Source organism: Talpa occidentalis, unplaced genomic scaffold (assembly GCF_014898055.3).
Source record: "Talpa occidentalis isolate TD23 unplaced genomic scaffold, MPIMG_talOcc4v2.1 talOcc4.6, whole genome shotgun sequence".
Taxonomy (NCBI): Eukaryota; Metazoa; Chordata; class Mammalia; order Eulipotyphla; family Talpidae; genus Talpa; species Talpa occidentalis.
This window is the reverse complement of record NW_023604972.1, coordinates 94713542-94726245: the sequence shown is the minus strand read 5'-3', so window position 1 is coordinate 94726245 and position 12704 is coordinate 94713542. Positions and strand designations below refer to the sequence as shown.

Genomic DNA, 12704 nt, shown 5'->3' with positions numbered 1-12704 from the left:
GAGACAGGAGAGGTCTGCCCCGCCATGTGGGTTTCTCCCTGGCCAGCAGGGAATCGAACGGGCACTGCAGAGGCTGCAGACAGCTTCACAGCGCTGCGCTCAATCCACTGCGCCACCAGGGAGGCGCTCAATATCTTTATTTTTCAAAGATTTATTTATTTATGCATACAAGAACTGGGGCGCAGGCCAGAGGTGCGGGGGATGAGAGGATTCACCAGAGACAGAGTGGGGAACAGAACAGGCAGATCGTCTGAAATACACTGCTGAGGGAAGCAGCAGGTGAGACAGGAGAGGTCTGCTATGCCATGGGGGTCAGCTCCCTAGTTGGGGATCAAATTCATGCTGCAGTGGCTGCAGATAGCTTCATAGTGCTGTCACTTAACCCCTTGCGTTACCAGTGAGGCCCAACCCTCTCAAAATTATCTTGTGAGTAATATTTTTTTGAATGGAGTTTGAGGTTGGACAAATCGCAGAAAGCAAAACTGTAAATAAGGGAGGACTACTATACATACAGTTTATTTTCTAATCTGCAACCCAAACTTATAAGAGCTATTTAGAGAATTCAAATAACCAATTTATGAGTCAGCCAAATTCCCTTTGCTTTTTTTAAACCAGAGAATGGCCTATATTGTTATTCCTTCAATACCTATTACTCTGTGTGATATGTGACACTGAGAAACCCTAAGTCAGTCTATACAAAACTGCATTGTTCTGACTGAATGCAGAGGATCTAATCACAGTAGTAATAAAACAATAAAGCCTTTGATTTCAGACTATCAGCTTGGAAAAGGTGACTGTTAGGTAGTAACTAAAGAACATGTGATATATCACAATAAAAATAATCCAGGAGGAACAGTACTGAGGACAAAGGAAGATGAGATACACTGCTGCCACACTGAGTTGGAGAAGTCAGGGCAAATTCTGAGTGCCCCGTCCAATATATTTACCCAGGAGCCAGGGGGATAGGAGAGACCCACAGTCTAGACCTAGAGAACTGGATGTCTTCAGTCCAAACATGTCCCAAGAAAACACTTTATTGGCAAATTTTCATTTCTCTTTTTTCACATCCCAGTTTATATACTAGGTTAACTTTGGCAGCAGGCCAGAAGTTATTTCTAAAAGCACTAAGTAGGAGTTGTATACTTACCAACTCTGTTCTTTAAACTGACTTTCAGATAAATATAAAATAGACCTTACATATGTTAATGCTTAAAAGCAAACGAAGTTACTATTTATAAATATATTGAATTGCCCATGGCTAATTAAAAGTACTTTGCAAGGATACAAAAGTCATTTAGAGTCATCTAACAGTAATGTAAATGCTGAGAGAAAGGCTTACAGGTTAAGCAAATGTCAAGTTAGCACAGCCAGAATAAGTTATTCAAAGGCACTTCAGAGACATTTGGATTGTGAGAATTTTTGTTGATATTGAAATAGGACATCAAAGGCCCTCTCTGAAGGGTCCTAAAGCTTGTAAGATTTTTGCAAAGTAAAGTTGGGTACTTATAAAGAGTCAAATTTACTCACAAATTGCAAGAAAGCAAGGTCAATAAAAGTATCATTCACAAATTATATTTATCTGAAAGACTTATTATAAATATTCCAAACACTAAGTATGGAGTTTTGTAATGACCAATTATCATTTTCTCTTAACTATCCTTTACTTTTAATCTAATACATCAATTCCACAATCATTTGTATTTAACTGCAAATCTGTAAAATCCTTTACCATCCATACATGTGTTGGCTTAATGTTTATTATGCTATCTGTATGTTGTCCACATGCATGCCTGTCACTATGTGTATCTTTACTATTAAATTTCTAGAGCTTATGAACAGAAACTATGTGAATCTCTCCGCAGTATTAGAACACCAGAAATTTGTAGGTACTGATTTAACATACAATGAGGAAACATTTTTCTAGCACAACTGCTGGAGGGCACACTTCATTACATATTCTGATTATAAACCATTTATTACTCACACAAGAGATATTGTGAACATCTATCATTAATTCTTCACCTACAAAGTACTTACCACAATTCCAATGAAAATGTCCCCCTTTTTTTTGTCCTTAATGCGTTCCTTATTTTCACAGATACAGAGAAGATAGCTGTTAGAAGTATCAGTCATTATCTCATCAACATTTACACTATCATCGAGCTTGATTAGAGGATTCACATGTAATAACTATTAAGGAAAAATATAAGCTACATTCCCTTATGTTAATTATTTTCTCTTTTAAAACAATGATTCCTCTTCCTACTCATTTTTGGTTTGTGCAAAAATCTTCCTTCTTCTGATTTACTCTAATCATAGTCATATAATTATCTTTCCTAAGTTTTAAGGCTCATAAGAACAGATAACTATCATCTTCTCACTTTCTAAGGCCCAGGAGAGTACCTAAGATGTTGTGGAAGCCCAAATATTAACTACCTTCTTTATTTGGATAATGCTACTGAGACTTGAATCCTTAACAATACCACAATGTTCCATTCTATAAGTCAAAGCTAAATACACTAAGATAATGTAAATTACTATCCTCTGTTAAAGTGGCTAACAGTTCCACAAAATTGCAGAATTTTTAAAAGAAAACCAGGCCAGAAGATACATAGTGCGATTGGAGTGTGTGTGTGAGAGAGAGAGAGAGAGAGAGAAAGAGAGAGAGAGAGAGAGTGTGTGTGTGTGTGTAGCAAGTATATTACCAGCATAAACGCTTATTTTGGATGAAGAGACATCCAATTTCGGCATCAGCAGATAAGATCTATGACAGCAGCAAAAGTCAGGGTAGGTATTATTTTAGAAGCAGTATTCAAATAAGAGACTCAAGTTCAGGCAAAAGAAACAAAAATTACCAGGTTCTTATAGCCTAATTAGCTTAGAACAACAAAATGCTGTTAATAGTTTGGAATCCATTCAGTGTGATAGTCATAACCTATTCATGACATTAATAGAGCAAAACAGTCTTTACAATTTGGGTAGACACTAAGAAGGTCTCAATATTAGCATATTTGTAATGAACAAAAACAGAAATATTTTATGAAACACACAATAAATGAAGATGCCCTACTATTAGGTTTTATAAGCAGTTAACTATTAACTTTGTAGCTTTCTTTTCATATTGACATTAATAAGTAATTAATTAATAAGTAATTTCTTAAGTTTGGACTCTAGGAAGTGGTTGTAGGCCATAAGCACCTAACCACTCCCACAAAAGTCTAGAGAAGATGTGTTTCCCAGTCATTGCTAATCTACCTTCTTCATCTTTTAGCAGTTTTCTTGCTCTTAAAGTACAATGAACTCACCTTTTACTATGGCATTTGAAAAAGGCTTGTTTCCAGCCATTATAAACCCTTCCCTCTTCAGTAGTGCACTAATCAAAGGTCAAAGAAACAAACCATCCTGCCTCCTCTCATCAAAAAGGCATCCATTCAGAAGAGGTTTAAAAATACTGTGATTTAAAACAAAGCCTTTGTAACATTTAAGAGGAAAGAGGATATCTTCTCCAATAAGTGTAGATTTTGTATAAAGAGCAGTCAACTTTCGGGTAAAGAGTGAACTTTTATTGTCCCCGATGGCCTTTAATGCTGCTGTTTCAGTTTGCTTCACAACTCCCACCTTCAAAATAAGAAATATCAAATATCAAATATGATGGAAATTTTAAAAAATTCAATTTTAAGATTAATACTGAAACATTTACCAGTTTTTTTAATTTAATCTACTACATTAAAATTCATGAAAATACAATGCTAACAATTATGACACCTTCATTTTCCCAAAATGCTAAATTCAAAAACCAACTATAGCCTACCACCTAATAATATGTTTCTAATGTAAAAGAATCCAATTCCCTTCTCCCACAAGTTAAAGCCACAGCTGACCTTATATCCTTTTGACACAAGGCGTCGTACATGAACAAACAATCTGTGAGTAGGTATGCTTGCTGTCATAAAGTTGTGATCTAAATGGCAATAAATATTGAGCTCCCGAGCTGCAATCTAAAAATTTAAAAAAGAGAATATCATTAAATTTGTATTTCAAGATTCCCTATGTGGTGCTTGTTCGCTTTATTAAAAACCCATCAACACATATAGTTAGAATTTGTATAGGTGTGTTCTCTATGTTCTAGCAACAAAAGGTTTAAAATACATTTCCTGTGCAGAAGTCTACGGTTTAACCTATTTTTGGTGGCTCCCATGGCCTATCTAAGGGCCAACATCTGTAGCCATAAACAATTCAGAAAACAAGACAGGTCTCCAATATCTTTAGATCTATCAAATCCTCACGAGTGGTGAGTTTTCCGGATATAAGGACTACTCAATGCAACAAGAAATGAAACTGTAATAAAATAAAAATTTGCGGGTCTCCCCTAGTGGTGCAGCGGTTGAGCACTGGGTTGTAAAGCTGCCCGCAGCCTCTGCAGCGCCGGTTTGATCCCCAGCCACCAGGTGAGGGTCCCACATGGCATGCAGACCTCTCCTGCCGCCCGCTGCTCCCCTCAGCAGTGTACTTCGTCAGTCTGCCTGTTCTGCTCCCTGCTCTGGCTCTGGTGAATTCTCTCACCCTCCCGTGCTTCTGATTGTACCTAGTGCTTGTATAAATAAATAAATAAATCTTAAAAAAAAAAAAAAATTGCTTCGTGACACATGCAAATAACCAAGACCTAGGAGATACTACAGAGTATACACATACTATAAGCTTATTTGGACAGATGGCATTTTTGGGGAAGTGAGAAGACAACTCTGGTCTGGTTAGTTAATGATATGTGCGTGACAGGAATGCAGAACCAGGCAGCATTGCCTGACTCCCTGCTTTTCTTCTAGAAAGCACCATAGCTCAGATATTATCCACTGGAGCCATGGAACCCTCATTTCAACACCCTTGCTCCCTTACCCCTCCATCCCTGCCCTGTATTAGTTCATCATTTCAAGGGAGCAAAACATTACTTTTCACTGTGATTAAGCCTTAACTCATCACTCAATCTAAAGAAAAAGGCAGACAACAGCATTTCCTCTCACCCCTTTGCCTACAGGATGCCAACTACATACTTGTTCCTGTTCCTATCCTTAGGAAACACATAGACTCTGTTTCAAAGTCTAATTTCATAATACAGAACATAGTACAATGCCATCTGGAGTATAGAACACCACTTTTCTACAACAACAGGATTTAGGAAACTGGAAGAAGAAAAGTTAACAAAGTCTTTACTTCCCAATCATGAGGCAGCAAACAGGCTACCACATCACTCTCTGATGATACATGATCCAACCAGACCTAAAATTATGTAATAATCACAATCAATCATGACTCCTATAAAGCATCAACAGCAATGTTTTCCCTATGCTTGTCCATTAAATGCTAAAATCCACTTTCTAATTTTCTTTGCCTCACTGGGCTTGTAAGCAAGCAGGTGAATGATGCCTTACTTGTTTCCACACAAGTCTAACATCTACTAAGTTTGCTTGTTTTTATTTAGTTTTTACTTTAAGTGACAACATTTTTTAAAGGGAAATATTAACTTTTCTAAGATCAGAAAATGAAACAAAAATACAGGAAAATATTTAAGAAAAACATGGAAGTATTTGAAAATACAACTTACCTCTGCATCTTCACCAAAGAATCTATACTTATATCCACATTCCACACATAAAATTGCATCTTTTTGCTGCTGCTTCATTTCTATGTATTGTAACTCTAATGGTGTGTAGATGCATTTGGTTCGTCTGTTAGATGGTTTAGAATCAGTTTTCTGTAAATTTTCATAACTCCTATGTGATGATTCAAAATGATTAAGATCCAAAAGTGCCTTGTCCTGGCAACCAAAAGATTTTTATAGTTTAAAAAGTATTCACCATAATCATGGTTCTCAGTGAGAAAGAATGCAAATTAGGCACAAAGCTAATAACTGATGAACCTACAGAAATACACAATAGTTAGGCAAATTTTTGTGTAGGCTTGAATTTTTTTTAAAGTAAAAGACTAGGGCCTCCCTGATGGCACAAGGGGTTAAGCACCGCACTATGAAGCAATCCGAAGCCTCGGCAGCACGAGTTCGATCCCTGGCCTGCCAGGGAGCAACCCACATGGTGCAGCAGACCTCTCCTGTCTTGCCCGCTACTTCCCTCAGCAGTGTATTTAAGTAGTCTGCCTGTTCTGTTTCCCACTCTGTCTCTGGTGAATCCTCTCACCCCCTGCATCTCTGGCCTGTGCACCAGCTCTTGTATGCATATATAAATAAAGCTTTAAAATAAATAAATAAATAAAAGACTAAAAAAATGAGCCAAACTAAGCTACTATATAATTATTTAAGCAAATGTTGAAAGCCTAAGCATCTAAAGTTTTATATACTTCCCATTAAATTTGACTTATTGAAACCTATTATAATTATCATTTTTCTTTTATTTATTCCCAAAAGTAACATATGACCTTTTATAAGTAATGACCTTGTGTGTAAGGCACAAAAGATTAGCAGGCACAAGTGTCTGTCTGTCTTTCTCAGCAGTAAGTCAAGACCACTTTCCATAAGCATGAAAGTAGCTAAATTACACTTAATGTTTTAAATTTCTAAGCACAGTCTAAAAGACAATACTACATAAATCTTTATTCCAAGAACCACAATTTGGGGGGTAAAGATATTAATAATAAAGAGCTCTTGGAAAATATAGGTTACACATTTTCAACAGTAATATTCCTGCTTTCCTTGCCATTCTATACGGAAACCACTTTTAACCCAACTCACAGTTTAGAGCAAATTTCCGGCTTATGAAATTTACTTACATAAAAGATCAAATGAAACAGATAAGTAGAATAAATCCAACTTCAAATTAATTGTCAGTGTGTCACTGTTAACATCTGAAAATTTACCAGCTACCCCTTGACCTAAAAATATAGTGTAAAAGACTAATGACCAGCAGGGATAAAGAAATATCCTCTATGTCCCAAGAAGGGGACCCAGGTAAGAAAGAAAGACCAGAACATGTACTTTACAGTTGCTAAATGTTTAAAAAATTGAACTGAGCTGGGAAAGTATGTAGAGCTACAAGTTATCTGAATTATATACCCCAACAAACCTCCAAAGGCTACCAATAATAATAAGGTAGGGAGTGGAAAGATATGCATGAGAAAAGTGAGTCAATGTCAGATTAAAGATGCATTTACTTACAATTTTTTGTCTGTATCTTATTTTTTGAGATGGCACTGCTAACTACACTATATGATTTAGGACAACAGGTTCACACTTCCACCTCTTCAGATGCATGTTACCATACCCACTACCAAAGCACCCATAATCCTCCCATCAGGGTAGAAATACTTCTCAGATACATTATATTCCTTTTTATATTCCCAGAGACAGTATTCTGAACGCAATTTAATTTTGTCAATTTAATTTTGTCATCACAATGCAGGGTGATCAGAATATTAAATGGGAATTTCAGGACCGATCAAGTCTTCCAAGGTTATTAATCTCCACACTAATGGTCTTGAACCACAGGAACTAAATTTCATTCAGTAATTTCTTGCCATTCATCCCTAACTTTCTACAGCATTAGTCAGCTATTACTTAAATAATGTCCATGGTAGGTGTCCCTTTCAATTGGTTACTTACAATTTGCTGTGAATCTGAAATGCCAGGCTGGTTATTCTACATATAAAACAATACAAAAAATGGGCTCTAATGAAGACGTAAGAAAAATTCTTTAATTAATAAAATCTAAGCTCAAATAGGCAAACCTTTTGAACCCTATACTTTAAGACCACTTCATTAAGGTGAATTACTTCTAAACATTTAAAGACAGTAAAAGTAATAACAAAAACCTTTTTTTCTGATAATCAAAAAAAAAAAAAAATCAATGAATCTTAACCTAGTTCAAGGAGTTCAAGAATTTGGATTTTGTAAAAAGGAGTGTGAACGTCTGAAAATTACATACAAAACTGTGCTAGTTTGAGTATTTCTTTGAGCAGAATCTATAGCTTTCATTAGATTTAAATGACTCAAATATATATATAAATTATTTCTCTAATTTAATAGTTTTCAACCAAGATCATACATTAAAATGAGAGCTTTTAAATACTACCTATATTCTGCTCTTAATGAAGAACAATTACATATAATTCTGAAAAAAGGTCCTTGCTATCAGTAATTTTTTTTAACATTCTCCAGGAGATTCTAATTTAAAAGTAGGCTGTGAACCACTACTTTGAATTGCAGATTTCAACAAAGGTACAAGAGTTAAATTTCCTGAATAAATCAATAAATTCATCAATAAATTCATCAACAAATCAATAAATTCATCAATAAATCACAAAACAGTAGAAACATAAAGAGTTCATATTCATTTGTTTTACCTTTGAATTTACTTTATATCAGCCAGATTTTCAACTGAAAACCTCAAAATACCTGTGTTAGTTGCCTTTTGTGATTTTCCCAGCTAATCATGGAAACTATGAAAGAGTACTAAGAAACTACATTTATTAATTATCAACAAAGAATTCCTCCAAAACATCAGCCCCTAACCCGGAATGTACATTAGAATCACCTCAGAAGTTTTGTTTTGTTTTAATACAAAGCAATTCCTCCCTATTTAATACATGGTAAGTAAGAATCTTGAAGAGGGCCTCCCCTGGTGGCGTAGTGGTTGAGCGCTGGGCTGTGAAGCTGCCCGCAGCCTCCGCAGCACCAGTTCGGGTCCCACGTGGTGCGCAGACCTCTCCTGCCGCACCCGCTGCTCCCCTCAGTAGTGTATTTCGTCGATCTGCCTGTTCTGTTCCCCACTCTGGCTCTGGTGAATTCTCTCACCCTCCCACGCTTCTGACTGTACCCAGTGCTTGTATAAATAAAATAAATATATCTTTTTTTAAAAAAAATGAATCCTGAGGAACTTAAAACATAAAATAAAAAGCAAAACTAATTTTGAAGAGTCAATCAAGTTTGGGAACCACTGCCTGAGTGAACCCATAGACCCTAACAGGTAGCTGGATACTCTCCTATAAAATAGTCACATACCTTCTGACTGACTTGAGACTTGGTATCTTTAGAAGAAACTGCATTCTTTGCACGTAAGAGACTGATATCATCAAAATCTGTGCATTTCGGCAGAACTGGAAATCTCTCTTGAAGAGGTTCTGTCTGAACTCGATTTTGAGGAAGGGCAGAATCACAGCAGAATTCTTTCAGTTTCTCCAGAGACTTTAAAACACTCCTGCTCCTCAGACATTTCTTTGATTCTTAGCAAATCAGAAGAAAATACAACAATGGTATTTGGGTTTCATATGCCAATTCATAACTAACTCAGGGTTGTTAAAGAGGGTGCTTCTTACTAAAGCAATGATTCTAATTATAATGTGATATGAAAAAAGAAATTGACAAACAACAATCTTAAGTCAGTGACAAAAAAAACCAAGAAACAACCCTTTACAACACAAAATGCTTTAAAGGCTCAGGAATTTGGGCACCAGTACTCTGGAAAAGGAGTGACAGGAAATTCTACAATAAAGAGGACTAGTTCAAAGTAATCTGATCTGTCAGCTCCTCTCCTACTTCAAGCTTAAGGGCAGCTGTCCTTCCTCCACTTCACTGAAAGCAGACCTCAAGAAAGGGATTAAGGGGCCTTTCACTGTCCACCTTCTACATTTCAATATTGCTTGAAATTTTGATAACAGTATTCTACTTTTATAATCAGTACAAACATTAGCTAAAGAGAATAAATGGGAAAACTAGCAAAACTTCAGAATCTAGCTCTTAATTCCAATTCCCCAACCTCCTACACATACCACCACCACTTATGAAGGGGCTACTCTATTCAAACACAATGGCGCCCTTCATCCATAAATGAAAAACGGCCTAACTCTTCATTAGGCTCCTCTGTACATGACAGAATACAAGCATATCATAGCCATGGTTGGTAGGAAAAAAGATTCATTGCCCCATAACTCACCGGTTTTCCCAGACATCAGCAAATCAATTCCTCTTTCCTTTTCTTGGACTTTTTTTGCTTTCTTTTTAACAGGTCCATCACTGTCCAGTGGTCTCTTTTTACTTCTATCAATTTCTGTAATCTGTATCAGGAAGGATAGAAAATGATGTGTTAGCACTAATCTCAAAACTTGATGTATATGAAATAAATCTTAACTCTGAATGACAGCAATTCCTTGTCATCCACCCTTCACAGAAGCATCTATGGTACTTTTAACTATCTAAAATCCTAGGCGTGAAATTTTTTTATCACCATGAAAGACATGGTGGACACTGGTAGGTCACACACCTCAGCACCTCAAGTCATGCTTGAATGAATTTGAACCAGGGCTGCTACCTTGTTTCACTCAATCAACCTATACCTATTCCAAATTACAAAACCTGAATCATCCTACTTTCACGTTAAATCAAATGCTTTTAAGAAAAACAAAAAATTTATTTAGAAAAAAATAAAATTAAGATAAATAATGAAAATACATCATTTTTGAAATGTTAATTGTAAGTTAACTATTTTATGTTCACCACAGAAGATGTCACAAGATTATGAAGTACTTGTTGGCAGGAACCTGTTAAAAACTTAAGTCCTTTACCAAATAGCCTCAAAATGGTGGGCATAAAATAAAATCCTGGTGAATTCACAGAAATAAAAGTTATTGTCAAAAGTACAAAGACAGGAGAGATATAATCACTTTATGAACATAAATGAATGGAACAAGATTTGTGAAACAGTCAAGCTGTCACTGAAAACGTATTAAGACTTGAGCATTTGGGTCATTTCCAAAGCTTAGCTATGGAAATAGCGCTGCCATAAACATAGGGTGCAGGTGCCCTTTTGTTTCTGTGTCCTTTGGGTAAATACCTAGGAGTGGAATTGCTGGATCTTATGGAAGCTCTATGTTTAGTAGGTCCAAAAATCTCCACACAGCTTTCCATAGTGGTTGGACCATTGTGCACTCCCACCAGCAGTGCAGGATCAAGAAGATGTGGTACATATACACAAGGGTATATTACTCAGCAATCAAAAAAGATAAACTCATGCAATTTGCAGCAACATGCATGGAGCTGGAAGGGATCATGCTCAGCGAAACTGGCCAGAAAAAGAAAAATACCGGATGGTCTCACTCATAGCAGGAATTTAGAAAACCTAAATAAGGGACCAGGAAAAAGACTAATTATAATAAAGAAAAAATCAAAATCAACAAGCAACTGTAGACCAGAGACATACTACTGGGGGCAGGGGGAAGAAAAGAGGGATTAGGGTCAAAATAAAGGGGGTGGAAATTGTATGGGGAATATAACTAAAATGAAAATGCATACATTGTGCAAAAATGAAAAATAATGAAAGAATTATATAAAATAAAATAATAATTAAAAATAAATAATAAAAAAAAGTATTAAGACTTGACAGGTGGCTAAAAGACAATCTGCAATCTCCTCCCACATCTTCAGTTTAAGAAATACATTACGAGAGCAGCACAGTGTGGGGTCATTCTCAGGATTTCCCTTATGGCAGTGTCCATGATTTTACAAAATGTATTTTAAAAACGTAAAAATAACTACGCATTTTACTCAGTGGAAGGAAGGACCGGATGCCTATCACATCTTCACTTAAGAAACTTTACTCAGCCAAATTGTGAATCAGACTTTATCGTCCGAACTACAAGGGCTGGAGTCACTGAAGAACTACACAAAGTAACTGCCTTGACGCTTAGTAGCTTGAAATACTGAGCAATGCTGCCCCCGTCTTAACTAGAAATTAGGCGGCATTTTTTCTTCTAGTAACCTAACCAAACACGTATCTATAACACAAATAAAACTCGTCAACCTTCAAACCAGAAAGAAAAAAAGAGATGAAGGTTAAAAGATGTACCCTAAGCCCTCGGGCTCCTATTCTCAACAGAACTGGAGTCAAAAGACCTGAATTTCGGGTTTCCCTGGTGGCGCAAGGAGTTAAGACGTAACCTATGAAGCTGTCTGCAGCCACTGCAGCACAAGTTCGATCCCCGGTCAGGGAGCTACCCACATGGCGCAGCAGGCCTCTCCTGTCTCGCCCGCTGCTCCCCTCAGCAGTGTATTTCGTCAGCCTGCCTGTTCTGTTCCCCGCTCTGTCTCTGGTGAATCCTCTCACCCCACATCTCTGGCCTGTACCCCAATTCTTCTATGTAAATTTAAAAAAATCTTAAAAGGAAAAAAAACCGTGAATTTCTATCTCAGGACTGTTAATACAAACCCGTGTCCTTGGCTTTAACTCCATTTCCCCAATGGAAACTTTACTCTGACCGACACCAAGGACAGAGGCCCTCCCGGCTTTTCCCGCCTTCTCCCGGGGTCCAGCCTCTTTCCCGTTCGGCCGCGTCCTCACGCCGATTCTCGCGCGCCGCCCCGCCTCCTTCCTCACCAGGCGCAAGCCCCGCCCCCGCCCCGTCTAGCCCCGCCCCTTCCTGGACCAAACCTACCGCGCGCGGCGGCATCTGAGACGGGAAAGTGGACGCAGGGGGCGCTGTGGAGTCAGAGGCGGGGTGCGCCTCCTCAGCTGCACCTGTGGGGGAGGCGCTGGATTTCAGGATGCCCGTGGAGTGGAAGAATCTGCTCAAGACCGCCTGCCTCCCGGAGGCAGGGCCTGCGGCTGCGGCGCCGCCATGGGCCGGTTTCCGACCTGACATGGCATGCAGGGAGAGGAGCCGGGGCCTGGGGTCGAGACGGGAGCACGAGCCCGCGGCCGCAGCTCCGG

The 12704-nt window shown here is 37.9% G+C and overlaps 1 protein-coding gene across 5 annotated transcripts in view; it reads right to left on the bottom strand.

The window, feature by feature from the left end:
* MSH3 (mutS homolog 3) overlaps window positions 1-12685 on the bottom strand; it is a 177556-nt gene extending 164871 nt beyond the window's left edge. For 4 of the 5 annotated variants that reach the window (XR_008549251.1, XR_005128842.2, XM_037529984.2 and 1 more), the window contains exons 1-7: window positions 12430-12685; window positions 9936-10056; window positions 9005-9225; window positions 5600-5812; window positions 3882-3998; window positions 3501-3618; window positions 2038-2183 (exon numbers count right to left, since the gene is read on the bottom strand). Coding sequence is in view for 2 of the 5 variants with exons in the window: in XM_037529984.2 (XP_037385881.1) it covers window positions 2038-2183; window positions 3501-3618; window positions 3882-3998; window positions 5600-5812; window positions 9005-9225; window positions 9936-10056; window positions 12430-12636 (1143 nt within the window). In the remaining 3 variants the exon portion in view is untranslated. Of the gene's footprint in view, window positions 1-2037; window positions 2184-3500; window positions 3619-3881; window positions 3999-5599; window positions 5813-9004; window positions 9226-9935; window positions 10057-12203; window positions 12326-12429 lie in introns of those variants that run through there. The other variant, XR_008549252.1, reaches the window with a different exon arrangement.
* Between the last annotated feature and the right edge of the window lie 19 nt (window positions 12686-12704).